The sequence below is a fragment of the Leiobunum rupestre genome, chromosome 8, assembly GCF_980474605.1.
Source record: "Leiobunum rupestre chromosome 8, qqLeiRupe1.1.hap1, whole genome shotgun sequence".
Taxonomy (NCBI): domain Eukaryota; kingdom Metazoa; phylum Arthropoda; class Arachnida; order Opiliones; family Sclerosomatidae; genus Leiobunum; species Leiobunum rupestre.
This window is the reverse complement of record NC_143391.1, coordinates 21,578,262-21,598,325: the sequence shown is the minus strand read 5'-3', so window position 1 is coordinate 21,598,325 and position 20,064 is coordinate 21,578,262. Positions and strand designations below refer to the sequence as shown.

General features: G+C 37.4%; 2 protein-coding genes across 6 annotated transcripts; one reads left to right on the top strand and one right to left on the bottom strand.

Moving 5' to 3' along the window:
• Nucleotides 1–6,207: 6,207 nt before the first annotated feature.
• Nucleotides 6,208–13,350, top strand: LOC149932740 (ubiquitin carboxyl-terminal hydrolase 25-like). 4 transcript variants are annotated; one of them, XM_090157501.1, is made up of 20 exons: nt 6,208–6,431; nt 6,708–6,760; nt 7,081–7,245; nt 7,312–7,580; nt 7,639–7,819; nt 7,882–7,965; nt 8,028–8,168; nt 8,228–8,325; nt 8,503–8,713; nt 8,790–8,917; nt 8,983–9,078; nt 9,146–9,364; nt 9,425–9,630; nt 9,699–10,001; nt 10,074–10,310; nt 10,569–10,908; nt 10,971–11,132; nt 11,197–11,326; nt 11,392–11,620; nt 11,688–13,350. In XM_090157501.1, exons 2-20 carry the CDS (start codon nt 6,719–6,721, stop codon nt 11,888–11,890), a joined length of 3,444 nt encoding a protein of 1,147 aa, XP_090013627.1. In that variant the 5' UTR covers nt 6,208–6,431; nt 6,708–6,718; the 3' UTR covers nt 11,891–13,350. The 4 variants fall into 4 exon arrangements, with proteins under 4 accessions (XP_090013627.1, XP_090013628.1, XP_090013625.1 ...); XM_090157502.1 differs by having other exon boundaries at nt 7,309–7,580; nt 9,521–9,630; XM_090157499.1 differs by having other exon boundaries at nt 7,309–7,580.
• Tom40 (Translocase of outer membrane 40) lies at nt 13,273–15,043 on the bottom strand. Of its 2 annotated transcripts, XM_090157503.1 has the most exons (8): nt 14,918–15,043; nt 14,652–14,844; nt 14,435–14,595; nt 14,282–14,380; nt 13,968–14,205; nt 13,829–13,911; nt 13,675–13,771; nt 13,273–13,612 (listed from the first exon to the last, which is right to left on the bottom strand). In XM_090157503.1, exons 2-8 carry the CDS (start codon nt 14,830–14,832, stop codon nt 13,473–13,475), a joined length of 999 nt encoding a protein of 332 aa, XP_090013629.1. In that variant the 5' UTR covers nt 14,833–14,844; nt 14,918–15,043; the 3' UTR covers nt 13,273–13,472. The 2 variants fall into 2 exon arrangements, with proteins under 2 accessions (XP_090013629.1, XP_090013630.1); XM_090157504.1 differs by lacking the exon at nt 14,918–15,043 and having other exon boundaries at nt 14,652–14,911.
• Between the last annotated feature and the right edge of the window lie 5,021 nt (nt 15,044–20,064).

Genomic DNA, 20,064 nt, shown 5'->3' with positions numbered 1-20,064 from the left:
CGTCATCAAAATCGAGTTACTCCAGCGCCACCGAGTGAGGCGTTTTAGAACGTATGTCTACGGGTGAGTAAATCGAAGAGAGATGATCGCGACAGACTATAGACTAAATATAATGTTGCTAGTACTATTCCAACTAGTAGGTTATGTAGTCTATAGTGTGACTAGGCCTCACTAGAAATTTTAATAGGCACGAAGGTACAGCTGACACACTTTTGGGTCTTATGCTACTTTTGCTATTATGTTAATTTATCTACAGTTTATTGTCAGCGGTTTTCAGTACTATTTGTAGTTCATGCTCGGTTTTATTATTATTATTATTATTATTATTTTTTGTACATTATTATTTGAAATTCCCTCTCCTATATTTTTTATTTGCTGCTATTCAGTTCATTAGTCGGTTAGTATTGTATGTCGACAACTATATAGTTTGTAAACACCATATTAGAATTGTAAGTATCTGCAATATTCGTTGTAAATAAGTTAGGTTACTATAATCGTACCTAAAGTTGTAAATAAGTTAGGCTACTGTACCTGGAGGGGCGATTCTGTAAAAAATCGAATGGGAATTCGATCTCGATACCCTATACCATGTCGAGATCGACTTCGACAATTTGCATTGATTTATGCTTATTCGAAATCTTTACCAAATACCATTCGTCGAGATCTCGAAGTTCGAAATGTAGTTTTCGATCGAAAATTGGATTTCGAATATTTACAGAATAGGCCCCCAGGACTAAAATATGCAAATTTTAACAAACGTTATTTATATTATGACTTTATCAACAGTTTATTGTCAGTAGTTTTCAGTACTATTTGTAGTCATTCTCAGTATTTTCTAGTTCATGCTTGGTTTTATTATTTTTAATATTATTTTTTGTACAGTATCATTTGAAATTCCCTCTCCTATATTTTTTCTCATCGACTGTGCTCACATCTGGTGAGCCGCCTCGTTACAAAGAGGCTGTATTTTATTTTGATCCGGACGCTAGGTGCACGTCCATCGAATACTGTGTCAACTGCAAAGGGTCACACAGCTCGAAGTCGGCGGCCTGCCCCACGCTAAGGAGAGAAAAAAAAAGGTTCTAGAGGTTCGTCGCACAGAGGATGTTACTTTCCGGGAGGCAAGAGCAATAGTCCGGCAGGGGACATATGCTCAAGCTGCCACCCGCCACAGGAGTCAAACCCCTCGCCGTCTTCCCAACCCAGTGGCAGAGCCTGCCGTGTCCACTGGCGCTGCGGCCCCGATGTATCTCACCGCTGGTGACCTCTCTCTACTCATCGTCCAGTTGGTGGCTGGTGTTGCAGAGCGGCCCTCAAGGGGTCGGAGTGTGCAATAACTGGTGGCTTTCCCGGGGAGTCGGGGTCCGGCTCTTGTAACCCGTAAGGGCGGTGGCGCACTGGGAGATGTTAGCTCCGTCCAAAGGGTCCTATCTCCGACCTCCGACTTCGGTCAGGTGTGGGCTGGATACTGGGCTTCGGCCCAGGCTAATGGAGAGGGGCCGGGCAAACTGGCCGCCTCGGCGGATTGAGTAGCCTGCTGTGGGGCTGCGGGCCTCCGTATGAGGGCACGGCGGACCCATCTCCCGGCCTTTTGGGCTCCCACCGGGATCTCCGGTGCCAGCTGTGCCGGGTTATGCGGGCTGCTGTGTGCCCGCCGTTCCCCTTTAGGAGCTCTCTCCAAAGGGCTTGGCTCCCTGCCTTTATAGGTGGGGTGTCTGCCGGAGTTGCTAGAGCGTCCGTTCTCTATCCCACTGCTGTGTGCGAAGTGGCGGGCTGGTCGTCCCATTGTTGCACCTTCTGCTGGGTTGAGCGGCTTGCGTCGAGGGTGCGACCATCAGTAGTGGGGTTCTGCTACCCGTGCTGGTTTTGTCACCTGTCCGGGCTTGTGGACGCTGGCGTAGGGCATTCTGATGATAGGCCTCCGGTGGTGTGGTTCTCTTTCCGGTACACCGGGCTATAAATTCTGACAACATGGTGTTGCAGAGCTCTGTGAAAAACTTCATGGGCAATCCGACAAAAGGGAAAAGTTGAAATCCTTTGTGGCGGACTTTACTCACAAACTGATGGCGGCTCATTCGGCACCCAATGTGTCAGATTTCCCACCGTTGGCGTCTTCTAAACGGCCCCCTGATGACTCAAGTTCCTCTTAATGTTCTCCAATGGAACGTTCAGGGGGCTCGGGCGCGACTTCCAGACATTCTCCATATCTTTGGGGAGCTTCATCCTACCGTTATAGCTTTACAAGAAACTTTCCTCTCGGCTTCTGCCACCATCCACCTCCACTTCGGCTTTTACGATGTATTTCGGGCGGACCGACAAACTTTCCCTCCTCCAGCGACCGGGGAACGTGGTGGGGTGGCAGTCTTGGTTAATAAGACTGTACAGGCGATTCGTCTGCCACCTCTAGTTAGAGGTCGGCGTTTGAATAAGAAATTATACGATTGTTTATATTTATCCATAACCGAGAATTATTCAGAAATATTCGAAAAAAATTATCAATTTTGCATGTTAAATCGTTGTTAAATCGTATAATTTATTCGTATAAAACAAATAAAACTAATTTTAATGATTAATTGAAATTTTTGTGGTTAATTTATTTGTTCCGTCGACCTCTACCTCTAGTTTGCGACGGCGTTGAATCCCTAGTTTTAAAACTTCTATTCCCGTTGGGGTGGATCACGCTCTTCAACATTTACGACCCCAGGGATAAGGCACCCAAAGTATTTTTCGATCAGCTTTTTCGTGGCGTGGACACTCCATTTATTGTTCTTGGGGATTTTAACGCTCACAACTGCCTGTGGAGCAGCAATAAAACAGACGCCGTGGGCCGCCGCATTCAAGCTTGGCTGGAGGACAATGACCACATAGTCCTTCTTAATTCAAGTTCGCGTCAACGGTGAATTTTCGGCAACTTTCCCGGTTCAGAGAGGACTTGCTCAGGGCAGCGCCATTAGCCCTATCCTATTCAGTGTCATGCTGGATGGGATTCCTCCGCTCTGCCCAAAGGCGGTCGATCACGGGGAGCACGCGGATGACATTGCCGTCTGGACCAGCGGCTTTGACTGGGGGAATCTTTTCCGGACTATGCAAGTCGTTCTTGACAGGATCACCGACTACGGCGCAAACTGGGGACTAAACTTTCAACCTCTCAAGTGCAATTTTATGACCTTATCTCGTGACAACGTCTTTCCGGCGGCCCTCACTCTCACACGTGAGCGCGTGCAGTGGAACAACAACTCAGGACTATAATTACTGCAATATCCGTTTTTTTAAAACACTTTATTTAACATTGTAAATATCGGTCTTCGTTGAGTACTATCTCTTATGTTGTTGAACAGTGGAATGTTGAATTTAAGCAGAGTGCGAGACATTTATCTTGGCTAAGCTTCTAAGAGAAAAAGCATATTATTAAATAGAAGGTAAAGTTTTGAAAAATAAGACAATTAGCAGTGTGATTGTTGCTGTTTAATTCAATGACTGTCGTCAATTCGTCATAAGTGTCATTCTTTAGTGTAATGTATTTTTTCTGGGATATAATTACTCTTTCATAAGGTTTTTGTTTATCTAAGTTTCTACAAACATAATAATAAATATAATATTACTTACTTTAAATGTTAAATAACCTTTAAACACAAAGGTTAATACTAAGGACCTTCAGTCACTGCTTCTCCCAAAACTGCCATTGACATTGCCTGCTATTTTAAAAGTTAGGCCTATGTCAGGCCTAGGCTTAAATATTTTCAAAGCGAACCTAAACGAAATCTTATTTATCTTCCTCACAATGGCATTTAAATATTCCTTATAATAAATAAATATGAAAACAAAACTAAAAGTTCAAAAAATCTTAACACTATTATCATGAATATATCTAGCTATGAATATCCAACCCTACGATATAGCCCTTCTATCATGTTGATTTGATTTGGGTGGCAACTTTCGAGACCAGTGACGCGTTTTCAGCCAATCAGGAGACTGAAGGAAATGACGGCATGCTCCTCACTCGGTCGGAGCAGATGTGATTGATCACGTGACTAGATAAGCCCAACCCAAATTTTAGCGGGAGGTTAGAGAGGCTATTGCTATTGTATATTCATAGCTAGATATATTCATGCTATTATTAAATAAAAATTCAAAAACGTTGAAGTGGTTCTGTGAAAAACCCAGCAAAAACCTATGGGAATTCTGCGAGCTGGGATCGGATGGATCCTGTAAAAATCGTCTGAGCTTCTACTATTTTTAACCGCCATGTTATGGCGCTAGCGGCTTGCCGTAGTCAATGAATAGCCGCTGATTGGCTGAAGCTTAAGCAAAGACTATATAATCATTAGTCGTTGCTACAAAATGTCTTCGCGTCAGGTTCTCCCGTAGACGGGAGCATTCTTGGTAGGAGTATAAGAAATATATGGTCCAGGGTTCAGTTCAGTTTAAGTGGACAGCAGAAACGTCACAATCGGCTACACTGGGGCATTTTTATTTAGTTACAGCAGAGGCCGGGAGTAGTGGCGTACTCCTGTAATCCCAAGCGTCTGGGAGGCAGAGTTTGTGGATGGCCGTGTGAGGCCGACCACCAATCCCCCAACGGGTGGTCGGAATACTTCCACCATGGGTGTCCCCACCCCTGTCCCCGCGTATCTCCCCGTTGGCGTGGCCGTTACACATATCTCGCCCTGATTAATCAGATGGATGAGCGGACTGAATTTGACCCCCACGTTGCAATCCCGAATAAAAAAATAAAATAAAAAATAGATAATAAATTATCACTGGTTACAAACTTACAGAAATGGTTAAAGACAGCCTTGGAAATAAGCTATTTTTTATTGGTCCTTATGACCAGTGACCCCTTAGATTATTAATTATGAAACTGGTCCTTGTGACCAGTGACCCCCTAGCTTATGAATTATGAAACTGGTCTCATATGAAATGTTCTAATGTCATTTTATAAGCCTAAAAAACCTATACTACATGTTTAGAAGTTAGATTATGTAGGTAACATTAATTTTACACGTATTCAAAATAGTTGAGTATCACAAGAATAGTACAATATAGTACTATCTCACCTAAGACTACTGCCATAGCCTAGAAGACCATCGTAATTTAGCGTATTCCTCTCTCTCTCTCTCTACTCTAGGCCCCGTAGCTCCAGAGTCCCGGGTCCATTACCGCGTAGCCTACCGTACTCGGGGGAAAGGGAACTAGAGGATTGAGGGCAGAGGGGGTTCGACAGTTTCGACTCGTTCGTGGGGTGCGAGTGAAGGACTCTGCATAAAACCTCGACGTGCGGCCGCGGCGGTAGTACGCGGAGTCGCGGTACATAGAAACCTGGTTTATAGGGAAATCAAAATTAATAGAAACCTTGACTTAATAAATTGGTCATCTCCTATTATTTTATATTATTTCGAATTATTAAACTGGCCACCTTCTATTTTTTTATTTCGAATTAATAAACTGGACACGGTGACCAGTGACCCCCCAAATTTTGAATAAATAAACTGGTCTGAGCAATTAATAAACTGGTCTTTGACCACTTGACCACCGTTATTTCCAAGGCTGGTTACAGACATAGATATAGGAAACGTATATAAAGCAGGCTTGGAAATAAGGTTTATTTCTAAACTGGTCTATTTGGCCAGTGACTCCCAACTCTTGAATTATTTAAGTGGTCACGTAGACCAGTTGGTTAATAATACGGTAGATAATTTTGAATTAAAAAACTGGACAGTAGACCAGTGAACCCCTAGCTTTTGAATAAAAAACTGGTCCCGGAAATTAATAAACTGGTCTTTGACCCAGTGACCACCACTTATTTCCAAGCCTGATATAAAGGTCTAGATAAAATATTTCAAAGGGAGTGAATACGGAGGTGACAGCTAGCAGAAACGCGTAATTTCTGCAGGCTATCCTTATAAGGCGCTATCTATCGGTAAGAAAGCTCGTGCTATCGTCGCGAGAGCCATTGTCTCCGGCTTAAAAATGATACTAAAAGTCATTAACAGATGGTGTCTAAAGACTACGGCCTGCGGAAAGGTCAAGCACTTAGTACTAATTTTGCTAAGAGAGCTCGCGCTCTTGGTCACGTGCCTTCCTCGGTGTCTGCTAGGTGTCAATTCCGTATTTTATGTTAGGCTTAGACGCCCCGAAATTTATCTAGACCTTTATATACATTTCTTATATCTATGGTTACAGACCCTACCTTTCTGGCCGCTCGATTCCGGTTCTGCTTTTAAAATTAAGTTCTTGCAAGAAGCCAAGAATTCTTGCCCACTTTACGCACCCCAGGGCCGTCCCTAGGCTTTGGTGGCCAATGCTGGCCCAGGCCCTTTTTAAACCAAACCCAAGTGTTTGTTAAAAAGTAAAGCTGATGCTTTTTTAAGAATATTACCTATTATTATATAACCATTTAATCCCAAGAATATAAGAAAATGCAATGTTAAGTAAGTTTTCATTGCTTTAATTAATTCGGGAAGTAACAAAATTGAAATTTAAACTGAGTTAATTAAACTGTACCGGTTTTTGATTTGGGGCGTTCGTGCAAGGCTTAGAAATTTACAGCGTTTTTTAGGAAAAGTCGTCACTGGGGACCTAGTAGCGAAACCGGCGTGGTGCGCGTGCACTGAATTCCTATGGGTGTCGCGTAGCCTTGTTTCTAACAGTTTTTCGTCATTTCTTTCCAAACGTTAGAATTTCTTAAATACTCATTTTTATTTTAGATTAGGGAATTATGACTGTGGAACAAAGCCCACTAGAGCACTTCTTGAGTCCAGTATGTAGGTTTTTTAATGCATTTGAACATTTACTTGAACACTTTCTGCTTGTCTAATTGTTACTGGTAGTGAAAATTAGTAAAGAAGATTAAATTACTAATTGGTTATTTAATGTATTGATCAACCAATATTTATACCATTTTTTAAAAGTTATCTGAGTGTCAGTTAATTACGTTTAGTTTAAAATTTTGTAATGGTATTTTAACATGATAAAATTTGATTCTGGTTTGTTCAATGAACTGTTAATTTGTTAACCCCTCTTTCAAGTACCAAGCGAACATAGTGTGTATGAATAACTATACGTTTCTAACATTTTTAGAGTCAAAAAGAAAAAGTGCAAGCTTTGTGCAGACTCAAGGAAGTTACTGGGGTTGACGATAACTCTATTTTACAGCAGGCGCTTGACGCTAGCAAAAACAAATGTGGGGAATATGACTTAACACACGCTGTTAATATGGTTATAGATGAAAAAACTAAACTTAAGGTAGCCTAGCTAGATATTTATTTAATAGTTATTTTAAAACCTCTTAATATTATGTTTTATTAGAAGCAGGGTGACATTGTTAAACCTGATTTGGAAGTTGAAGAAGGTGCCTATAAAGCTACTGGAGATGCTTCCCAAGAGAAAACTGATGTCACAGATTCAGTAATTGATTTAACTCACGAAGCAACAGTTGGAGTGGGTGTTGGGGGTGATGGAGCCATGGGATCTTCTGACAAAGAAGATGACCTCCAGAAAGCCATAGCGTTGTCCTTGCAAGATCAACATGTAGGTGCCTTGGGTGGACAAGTTACTATGGAAGAACAAGACATTAGCCGGTATTTCCCCAATATATAGTGAGTTTAGTGTTAAGTGAAAAAAATCATATTATTGCAGTGTGCTAGAGGCAAGTTTAGCCGATAACAAAACCCTTTGTGGTACCAAAAGAAAAAGGGGCGTTGGTGGAGAGATTTGGCAGGATCCCCTAAATCCTCATGATAGAGAGCGATCTGAACCAGATTGGCCAGTTGGTTTGAAAAATGTAGGAAATACTTGTTGGTTTTCTTCAGTAATCCAAGTAAATAATAAAAAAATATTTACCACTTATGAATATGAGATATTAATCATAGCTATTTTCAGTCTTTATTCCATTTACCAGTTTTTCTCCAGCTTGTTTTAGAATTTGTTCCTAATAAAGAGTGGTTATCAGATGAAAATATCTCTGTAAGATATAAACATGTCTGATTTTATTGTGTATAAGTGCTTAAACATGAAACTCTTTATAGAAACGCCAAAAAATACTGTTTCTTCAAGAGTTACGCAAGCTTTTTGCTTTAATGGTTGCTACTAAAAGGAAATATGTTGATCCATCGCAAGCTTTGGAGATTTTCAAAGAAGCTTTGGATAATAGTACAAATAAACAACAAGTAAAGCTCTTAATCCATAAACATTAAGCAAGTTTTCATTATATTATCTTAATTACCAGGATGTTAGTGAATTTACTCATAAATTAATAGAATGGTTGGAAGAAGCTTATAAATTCGCTAGTGCTACTTCAACTTTGAAGCTTGAAGATTTTCAGGAGTAAGTGGCTTATTTTTGGTGGAGATATCGGATCTTTTTGTTCCGAGACTTTTTATTAGTTAATTTTGGTTGAAGGCTTTTAGTGAGAAAGCTCTTTGACTGAAACTCCGCTTGATAATTCTTTCCCATAAAGCAAAAGAAAACATTTGCTAATATAGTTGCTGTTTTCACCTCTAGTCACCCAAATCCAATGACAAATTTATTTTATGGCCGATCGAAGTCGGAAGGACAAAATGATGGACATCGTTTCAGCAATGATACCAATTTTGGACAGTGCCCATTGCAAGTTAATGGGTTTAGTGATATTCATGAAAGCTTAGAAGCGGCAGTTACTCATGAAATTGAATCTTCTAGTGACAATTCTATGACTAAATCAGGTCAAGAAGAAGTAAGAACTATATCATCCTTTTTTAAAATTTTTTGACAGATTTTCACAATGGGTTTGGTTAAATATTGTTCTATAGACATGGGTCACAAGACTTCCACCCGTGCTCCTTTTTGAATTGTCTAGGTTTCATTTCAATCAGCAACTAGGAGTTACAGAAAAAATACACAACAAATTAAATTTTCCAGAAGTTATTTATATGGACCGGTAAATTTTCACTATAAATAGATTTTAATTTTACATTTAATGGTGACTGGAGAGATTTTCTGTAGGTATTTGGAAAGTAATAAGGAAATCACACGGTGTAAAAGAGAAGAAGTTAGAAGATTAAAAGACAATAGGTCAAAATTACATAGCCGCTTACAAAAGTGAGTGATAATTGATAACTCTTGTCTTTTGGTGATCTGAGTTTTAAGTTAAAAGCTTACGTTAAAGATACTTGAATTATGGATCTGGTTCAAAACGAGTTCCTCTTCATGATGTATTGCAATATGCATTGGAGTTCGTAGAAAGCAACAATGGCCCTCGGGATAAAGTCAAAAGTGAAAATCCCCACAGTGATGGAAGTCCATGTGCAAAAATATCTGGTAATATGTTATCAAAACCTTCCACAAATTTGGATGTAGAAATGGCATCACCAGCCTCTACAACTAGGTATTTGTTTCAAATGTCTCTCCTAATTGTCAAGACACTAAAAAATCTTTTATTTATTAGTGTAACAATGGATTCTCCATCTAGCTCTCCTTTAAAATCAGGCACCCCTACTCAGAAACAATGTTTAAACACTCAGTCCCCTTCTTTAATGGATAGGGACGCATTTGGGTACTCTCCGGCTCCACGTCACATTACTGAATCAGAACTTGGTGTCTTTCAAACTTGCTTAAGAAGGTGGAGGCACGAAGTGGAAAATGATGTTAAAGGTTTATCATGGTTTTTTTTGACCAATTCTTTTATAGTGAGAATATTTTTATTTTATTTTGTTTTGTAGAACTTCAAGAGGAAGTTAGTAAAGCAGACAGAGCAATTAGGGAAATATATAATGAAGGGCACCTTCAAAGAGTTCCTTATAAACTGCATGCTGTTTTAGTTCATGAGGGACAAGCTGCTTCCGGGCATTATTGGGCTTACGTAATGTGTCCTCGAAGATTAATTTGGTTAAAATGTAATGACGCAACCATTACTGAAACCACGTGGTCGGAACTGCAAAAGGATTCGATTGGTGGACATAAGAATGTGTCGGCTTATTGTCTATTTTATGTTGACCATCGGTTGTATTCTTGCGGAACAAAAGGCTAGTAGCTTTGATAAAGTCTATAGCTTTTACTTTTAAAATGTATATTAAACTTGGTATTTGGTGGTACAGAATCAATTGGAAAAGACAGTTTGAATCCCGATGTTGTGGGCACCAATCTACTCTATCAATGCTTGAAAGATCTTCCTGAAGAATTACAAGAGTTTGTTCAAGGAGATAATAAACTGTTTGAACAAGAAATTCAAGTTTGGGATTCTGATCAGGCAAGAATCAAGAAAGATGCTAGTACAGCTACTACTACAACCGCTTTTTCTGTTGTTGGTGCCTCGAGTGAAACAAGTTACGAAGGTGAATACTGGGATGTATAATTTTTGGAATTTGCATGCCTTTACAGTGCAAACTTCATCTGTATATATTTGTCAAAATTTAAATATTGTTGCAATTGTTATTTTGGAAAATAGTGAGCTCTTATTTATAGTAAATGTGTTCCCTTTTCATATTTGAGTTTTAATAATACACTACCATTTATAAGTACCTATTGCCTATTTTTTTACCCATCATTTACATACTTTTTACTAGTTATATATTGAAATACATATCTTGTAGATTCAATATCTTCATATACCAAACCGGAAGAAAATAAGTTTATAGAGTATAATCACGCTATGTTGGCTCTACAATCAACTGTCAACAAGATAAAACAAATAGTTTCTATACCACGATTGCGTTCGTCAGAGGTGCACCTAATTTTAGATGAGGGTATTAAACTAGAAAGCCAGCGTATAAACGTTCTTAACAGTCAAGGAAAGAACTTGCTTGAAGAGGACACGAGACTGCATCATGTTGCGATATATTTTCTCAAGAACAAATTACCTGGAGAACCATTTGTTAAAAGAATACTTCTAGAACAGTTCTCTATCCCATCTTTAGTCGATTGTATACCAGAGTAAATAAATTCAATAGTTTGTTTCTAATAAGAATGAAACTTAATATTATTATTTTTTTCAGTCTTGGAAAAGAAATCCGTAAATGTGCTTTAGCTCGTCTTAACGGTCTGAAAATGAACGAACTACAGCTAAAAGATTATTCAGAGTGGCACAAAAGATATTCTTTATTTAGACGGGTTATAGATTTGTTTGTCATTGGTGTAAACAGTTTTCATAATGAAAAGTACGCTTCAATCGGTGTTGAATATTAATTTATACCCTATCTTATTACGTTTTGGTTTTAACAGGTACAAAGATGCCCTACCTTATTTGTTTGATGCCTATAATGTGAACTCCAGTTTAGTACAGAGTGAAATGGAAGAAAGTCGGGGGTTTAATCAAGATTTATTAGCTTTTTATAGGAGAAAATGCTTATTGGTAAAAATCATAGTTAAATGTGATTTGTATGTCTCTAATTTTCAATTTAATAATATTTTAACCAGAGTTTAAATGACGAGGCTGTCAAACTGTTTAAAAAGGAAGATCTTGATGAAAGCCAAAATAATACTGGCTACATAATTTCTCTCATGAATGAGTTCATCTTACCTGCAATGTCTTGTCTCAATGGGAAAGATATTGGTGCTCCAGAAAATCCTTCCAACACAGCAGATTCTCTCGCAACATGCACCATCAGAGACAGTTGGTTTTCTATGCTTGGCTCAACTCTTTCGCGTATGTTTAATTTCTGAAAAACAAATTACTGTTTCCTCTTTAATTCTTTTAACTTTCAATTATTAAGATGACAAACAAGAAAAATTAGGAATTTTTCTGAACAAGCTACTGGCAAATGGCTCGCCGGAGATTAGATTACGGCCAAGTGTGCGGTTAAGAAATGATGACCAGGAGCTAGAGCAAAAATACAAAGAAACAATGGGTATTATTTGGAAAACTGGAATCTTAGCAGAAATTCAACAATTAAAACAAGCCGAAGTGAGTGTTTAAAACTTTGAAATCCTCCGCCATTGTCGGGAAATGAGAGTAGTGGAAAAGACCAACTGTAAATGGAAGTGATATATTTCTCAAGATAAGGTAAATTCAGTTTTCTTTGTATAAACCGCGTCCTTTTGTTACTGGGTTTGGTAAAACTTTGATCTTTTAATAGAGAAATTTTAAATGAGCGTTTTTTTTTTAAAACTATTATAAAGCACTTTAAGAATTATTTTGTATTTTTTGTCATGATAAGGCGGTTAAATTATAATGAAAATACTTAAAGAAGCAGTAAAACATTTAGGAAATATTTATGTTTTGAAACCTTGGTGGTTCTACTATATTTTTGAAATTAACTCAAACACCATTTTTAAATTTCAATAACCAAGAAGAAATGAAGTAGTAATTTATATAGATTACAAATCTATTTTCCTGGACTCTTTTACTGCTCCTTTAACTCGCTAAAAGCTTCTGGTGCAGCAGGTTTTATCTGGTTTTACTTTTTTTGCGTGCCTCATAATACTGAAATTATCTTTCCCTTTAAAAATATTTCAACTAAAAATTTTTGAGTGCTAGTCCGCGTCTTGCAATTGAAAAAAAACTGAAGTGCCTCTAGTATGTTTTTTAACCAGAATGATATTATGTATACCTTTATAAAAAGGTGTTTTTAAGTATAACATAGCTATGATCAACGCTATGTATTTATAGTTTGAATTTAAAATTACTTTGAACTCTTAATTTATTAGTTTTAAAGAAACACAATGCGAGTCTATATATGAAATTTAGAACTAAGTATCAGTATTAATGTTTGAGCAAATACTGTTAATAACTGAAAAGTTCAACACTTTTTGTATAATAGAAACGATGTTGCATTTCAGTTTTTCTCATTTTAGTAATTATTTACTAAACATGTATGATATTTTTAAATTTATCAAAATGTTATTGGAAAGTGTTTAAAAGTATAATGGACAAACATTTGCTTTTTTACTTACTTGAATTTAATTCTTAATTCATAATTTTTTAATGAGAACTTTATAATTCAAATACCAATTTGAATTACTTTAGAATGCCAACTCCTAAGCATTGTTCACCTACTTAAAAGCTCCAATTATGAATTTGGTCAAAATTAGAAATTCCTATGATGTTTGTTAGATTTTTTTTTTTTGTTCTGGTTATAAATTTAAGCTGTTACATCAAGGGCTTTACATTTTGGTTATTCTAGTAATAAATTATAAAAGTGCTGAACTTTAATCGTTCGCTTCCAAATATGAGCTTTTAATTAGCTTATTTGGTTCTTGACTTGTCCTTGGCTTTGAGAGGGTTAATGTACAGATTGTTTGTAAATAAAAATTATTATAGTGTTTATTAAAGTGTTTGAAAGGAAAAAAAATCAAAAATAGTTTTTACAAATTTTAAAACTCAATGCCAGCTTTCTTATTTATTATACTCTTCATTGAAAATAAACGTTATGCTTATTTGCCTTTCTCATAATTACTATCCAGCAATTTTTTTTTAACTTTTATACCATTTATTTTTAAACCTAAAGTTTCTTATTTAGTGCGACGTAAATTTCAAAAACACTTATTTTGTAACTTTATCATCCAATAATGAACCCGCAGCCAAATCTACACTGGTCCTTGGAGTGATTAAGCATTCCACTTAATGCAAATGTGAATGGTAATGGTAATAATTTTTTCTCTAATGTGGCTCCTACTGTCCAATTACTATCTACCATACCTGCCAAAATCATTGGTCTCAATAATTTGCAAATTTTTTAAGTATTTTATATTATGAAGTACCTTTAAAAATGATATTTGCTTTAGGAATATCAACTTGATAACCAAATGAAGCTACACTTTCTCCAAGCCTTAAATTGGTCTCCACTTCAACTCCAACCTAACGAGAAAAAGTATATAAACAACTCTACATTTTATTGCCAACAAAGGTTATTACTTGGATTGTTTCATTTCTTTTCTCATAATAACACACGTGAGCTGTTGCACTACCTAACGTCCCACTCCATACGTAATTTGGTGCTAGAATTAATATCTTTAAATTTATTTCATTTAATATTTAAGACAATTATCAATACCAGTATAACGTGCTGCCACTGACACCACAGCAATTTCACCTCCTGGAACCTGCGGACCATATTGAAATGCCAATTCACCACCTAAAGCTAACCTAGGAGCAACATTTTGCAGGTAATGAGCAACTGCAACACCAGAGTTATTCACTAAGTCTATATTTCCTAGTGTTAATGAAGCAGTGTAATCATGGCCTTTATAGTCTGTAGTAAATTGAGACGCAACCATTTTGCTACTTTGAATCTAATTGATATAAAAACGAAACTTGATACACTTTGGAGATCTAGTTTGTTTACATTTTGAATGAGGAGTCACTAACTTGGGAAGCAAATTTTAACCTTGCATTTCCATGTTGATGTAAAATATTGGCATTTAAATTTCCATTAGGGTCTATATCACCCAATAGAACGGGATAAGCCTAAGAAAATACAGTATCAGTACAAATATATTTCATTTGCCATAATTTGCTTACTTCTGAAGGACTTATTTGCTTAGTACCAACGTAAGTAGCTCCGAACCGATAGCCAGAAGGTGTAAAGGAGCTCATATTAAGTGTGTGACTTATCTGGAAATGGTTACTCAGTCCCTTGTTCACCATCAATTTTCCTCCTTCAAAATTGGCTGGGAAAATATCTGAAAACAGAAGTTTCAATAAGTCACGGAAAACATTTCTTGGGACTTGATAATACCTTTGCATTTTTTGTGCAATTCTTCCAAAGTACCAGGATTCGAATCACTAGTTAGAAGATTAGCACTGCTATTCAATTCTACATTTTCGATAATGGGAGGTCCCAATGGACTGGTTGGACTTTCAGGTTGTGGTGTGACACTGGGCATAGGGCCAAGGCTTGATGCAAATACGTTACCCATCTTGACTAGGTTCTTTAATTCAAATCAATTTTAACAATTTAAACGCTCGGTTTTGTTGTACATAAAAACTTCTAAAAGATATTACCCTTTATAATTAATTTTTTGAAAAATTTAAATAATGCCTATGCTTCAGAGTATCAACATCAATGTGAGCGGCGATTACACTGGTCCACCATTTTTGTAAAGTAGCTTTTGGTGTCACCCAAAAGCCTGAAACACCAAACAATAAGCGGTCATAGGACATGATAGCAAAAAGGTTGAGAGCCACCGTCGGTGTTCTGCTAGCAGGGAGTACTAAATGGCCACGGGTGACTTGTAGGCACTCAGAGGTTTTTTAAAGAAAAAGCCGGTTAATGTTTGTTTGATAGGCTTATTTACTAGCCGTTTTTGGGTTGCGCACGAAGCTCCGTCGGTTAAGTGTCGAAAATGATTTTGAGCGACTTTACCGACGTTTGATGTTTTAAAATATTTTATGACATCGGATCGACGGCATTTTCACGTACCGTTTTCGCCAACTCCGGGCCGACTTTAACATAAAAAAATAAAATTGTGTTGCCATGCGGAAAGAATTTGTCATTTTTTATTTCAATAAAATAAAATAAAAATAGACTGCTCATTGGTCGTTAATGCCAAAGATAATATAACTACGTACCCTAGATTCAAAATCACGGCGTTTCTCAATAGCGCGTTTTCTCGTGAGGCTTTTACTGAGTTCGCGCCGGAAGTCGGAAAAATCGGGCTCCATAGCAGGGTGAGAAATAAGGAATTTCAATAGATAACCCAAGATTATATTACTCACCTTTAGTTTTCTCTCGTTTAGAAACATTTTTAGAGCTACAGGCATGATCCATTATTGTTTTAAAACAATATAACGCAAAAATATCTGGTATCTTGAAAACCGCAAGTCAAAAACCAAGGCGCAATTTTCACTAAAACTTTTTAACTAGATGTCGGTAGCCCTGCCAGCAGCGGCTCTATGGAGGCAGTTTTTTCCGACTTCCGCCGGGAACTCAGTAAGAGCCTGCGTTTACGTTCAAGGAGCTTGATTTCGAATCTAGGGTACGTAGTTATATTATCTTTGTTAATGCTAAGCCAAAGATAATATATACCCAACGGGGTCTCGATCGAGAAACGGTTTGTAAGAATTTTTGGATTGCCTCCAAAATTCGACTGTTGCTGACGTCACCCAGATGAGATCCCATTTATTTTCAATTGGATCTCATCTCAGTGACGTCACGATGTTCGTTAGCAACGAAGTTACCAACCTTAGCCCTTAGCAACCACAGCGTATCGAGGAAACCTTTTATAGCCTAAAATTTACTAACCTTGATATATACCTATACGTACCTGGTTAAGCCAAAGACTTTTGTTCTAGCATCGGAAATACAGAACCAGGGAGTGAATTATAGTAAAATCTAGAGGTAAAATAAGAATAAAAATAGGGGGATAAGCCATAAAGTAAAAAAAAATTAAAGTTTATTATTAGTTTTAAAATAAAATCCACTATTGCACAGTTTGAAATATTTAATTTGCGCGCTACGCACGTTTCGACTCGATCGTCAAGAAGTAAGGTTTCCGATATCTAGGATCAGCAAGTTACTGCTTGGTGAAAATATGGAAATATTTCACCTGTACAGTGTGCAATAAGTGTTTCACTTAACCATGTAGCTTTTTTTGACATATTAAGGTCTGGCAGAAACACGACCTTCTGTTTACAGGTGAAAAAAAAATCCATTATTTCAACAAGCACTATATAAACAGAAACTGCCGGTCCTGGCTCTCGGATTAGTTGTATGCAGAAGGCTTAGCCAGTTTTCCATATATTAATATGATTAAAAATGAAACCATGGTTAATCAGAGACGAGATTAAAAAAGTCTGAAACTTTTGTACGGAAAGCAGCACGATTATTAATTTTAACAATATCAATGGGTAGCCTGTTCCAATCTTCGATAACATTGTGGGCATAAGATATTTTGGCGCACCGGTGTCACGGAACGGGGCTAAATTTTTTTTTAATTTTTGCCCTCTAGTTCTACTGTTTGAATTGACAGAAAAAAAATCGTTGAATTTAACATGTAATTTCTTATTAAAAAAGTCATGCAAGATACACAAATTATTGACCTTATGTCGAATTATGGGGTAATTTGGTGAATAAATTTTGGGCTTTCTGCAAGGCAAGTTTGGTCGGAGACTAGATATGGGGAGACCAGATGGGAGAACAATAATCGACTAGAGGCAAAAAAAGAGAATTATACAACACTTTAACTAAAGAGGAGGATCGGAAATAAAGATTACGGCGTATAATACCAGCACAAGACCTGATGGGCTTGGCAATTTTATTAGATTGAAAGGATAACTTTAAGTTTGGGTCCATAAAGACCCCCAAATCGCGTTCGGAAAGCGTGGTGCGCGTAGCGGTTTTCCCTTAAAGGCCGACTACATAAATCTTCGGTTTACTCTGTCTTTCACTGGAAGTGGGCTTACTCCAATACACGTCACACCAAGCATTAATTTCGCTAGCAGCCACCACAGGAGAGCGGGAAAAGGAACCATCAGAACGATGGAGTTTAGTGCACTGAAACCGCGTGGAGCGGAATTACCGATTAATGCGGGCAAAAAAATCCTTCGGGCTAGAACCAAGCTTTGAAACAAGATTAATCTCAAGAGCACGAGTAAACGCGTTCCTAGCACCCCTGTATTGCGAGAGTAACTGATTAACAATTGTAGGGCTAGCACCACGCTTTTTAGCACGAAGGAGACGCGACCAAGCTGCAACTTTAAATTGACTGCTGCGAGTCGGCCTAGGATTACCATCGCGAGAACGAGGTGGGCGAGTGAGGGACTCAAATGAACAAGTACCAGCATTAAGAATTGAATGAAAGCCAGTCCAAGAGGTTTCAATATTACTGGGAGAGATGACAAGTGACCAATATATTGAAGAAAGAAGGTTACAAAATGCTTCATAATTACGCAAGAAAATGCACGACTTTTGACGGGCTGCGTTCTCCTTGCGTGTTTGTTGCTCCTAGACTGAAGGGTGAAAAGAGGCTACACCGGAGGGAAGTTGTGATGAAAGGTAGAGGCACTCTGCCCAGCGGGCTAAATGGTTAGCCAGACTGAACGGGGGTGGGCCATTTTTCTAGGGCCGACAGCATTTTCGCGAATATAAATTATCGCTTACAAAGATAAAGTTTTCGCCGATTCCGGACTTACTTTCATGAAACATTGGTACACTAAATGTGAATTAACACTTCACGGAAGTAAAACTTGCATTTTGAATGTCGCAGTCGGACAACTGTACTTTATAAAGTCGGACCACAGGTTACTTTTCTCTTAAATGACTCGTGGACATGCCCCTAAATAAGGGTGGTCTGGTGGTCAAAACCACTTTATTAATTGCTTGAAATACATTTATTCAAATACTCAGGGTCAGTGGTTCCCTGGACTACTTATTTTAGCTACCCCTCTCCTCGAATGATCAAATTGGAGGCCCTAAGAGCGCGCTTTGCGTAGGTGTAAAATCGTCCCTACCTCCAGTAAAGAAAATTATGGGGAGATTAGGGGCTTACGCGAAGTTACGCGGGAATGCATTTCAGGCTTAGCTATTTAGTTTTGTAACGTTTGTAGAAGAAAAGAAGGAAATTATAAAGAAAGTTCAGTTTTTATTCAGGGTACTAACAATTTTCTGGTATATTACCAAAGATCAATTTCACACATGGGAATATGATAGTCGAATTTAGGCAATTCGGAATTAAAACGATTCTGAAATTGTTAACTCTGAATTTGAAATTTTAATTAACCACCATTTTCATTAATATTTACCCTTTCTATCTAAAGTTAAATTTAACTCGGAAATAAAATAACCACTTAAAAAAATAATACCAGAAGTATATGATATATTTCTTACAAGAGAGGCATCCATCGGTCTAGCATGATAAATCACGCGAAAAGAAAGAAAGGTCCATAATGAAAAAAGGGAAAAAAAGCTAGACCCTAAACAAATTTAAAATAATTACAAAACTTACGAATTACTCGAACCAATAGGTCTTCGAAATTAAAAGTGAACTCCACCTTCTTCTATTTCATCTTTTCAAGTGAGGCATAACTAGAGAAATTCCGTTCGACGAGTCCAGGATAAGTAATAGTATAGAACAGGTTATGCCGAGATTACCACCTAGACGTACATAAACGTGCGATTTGATGATTGTTTAGGACTCAGGAGCATAAAACTCAAAATACGGCATAATGAAGCTTAAAAATAATAATGTACATTAAATATTTATTGATCACTTTGAAATTTACGCAAAAGACATTTCTAAAATGTAATAATATAACACGCGTATTAACCTTAAAATCGGAATACAAAAAATAGGCGAAATTCAAAATTCCCGAAACCGATTTACGGAAATTCCTGCTAATATCTTTCCGATAAATGTACTAGATATTTTGCATTTCTTAACCTTCAACCATGCTGCAACCAAGGATTCTTTATTAATAAAGAATCCTTGCTGCAACTGACGAGGAGACGACCCGAGGTGGTTCTCACCGATTTTGTTCATACTTGAGGGATTGTTAGACCTAGATGTAACATGAAACCCGTTAAAGGGAAAAGTTACGCTGGGCTTCCGTTTTGCCATGGCAATGTTTTTGACAACATAAAATAAGAAAAAGTCTATGTAAAATAACATGCGAAAATGACAAATTCTAAGGGTCCCCCTGTGCAAAACTTCAATAAATCAAAAAAAATTATTTAAAAAAAAATAAAAATCTTAAAAATTCTACATGACATTATCTGAACGATGTAAACAGATTTTTAGATTTCGATAGAAAAACGACGCCCTTTTATAAAATGGCGGATACAAATATAAATCATGGTGCAATAAGTTAGGTAATTTGTATCCGATTAACCTGAGATTTTCTACGTTACATTATCTGCTCGAATGAATTCGTACTCTCATTAAATGATCGAATAAATAATGAAGTCCTTTCTATTTTGAAAGAATTCCGAAGCTATTTTGCAAAATGGCGCATGTCTGAGAAGTTCCGTAATTTTTCGTCAACTATTCTGATTTCTGAAATTTTCTATTTCTGACCGAGTAAATCAGTCCTACGCCGTTTTTCAAAATAACGCACATCAATGTATCCCTTGGTGCGATAAATTCCGTATTATTATTGTTATAAAAAAATTATAGGAAACTTCATATAAAATGGGTAAATTTTAATTCATTTCG

Bases quoted from the DNA above. Each gene is read 5' to 3' on its own strand.
- LOC149932740 (XM_090157499.1), top strand. From the start codon at position 6,719: ATGACTGTGGAACAAAGCCCACTAGAGCACTTCTTGAGTCCA. The intron at 7,966-8,027 runs GTAAGATATAAA...AACTCTTTATAG, and splicing joins TATCAGATGAAAATATCTCT to AAACGCCAAAAAATACTGTT. The intron at 8,326-8,502 runs GTAAGTGGCTTA...TTTCACCTCTAG, and splicing joins AAGCTTGAAGATTTTCAGGA to TCACCCAAATCCAATGACAA.
- Tom40 (XM_090157503.1), bottom strand. From the start codon at position 14,832: ATGGGTAACGTATTTGCATCAAGCCTTGGCCCTATGCCCAGTGTCACA. The intron at 14,596-14,651 runs GTATTATCAAGT...TTCTGTTTTCAG, and splicing joins ATTGCACAAAAAATGCAAAG to ATATTTTCCCAGCCAATTTT. The intron at 14,206-14,281 runs GTTAGTGACTCC...TATATCAATTAG, and splicing joins GGTTAAAATTTGCTTCCCAA to ATTCAAAGTAGCAAAATGGT.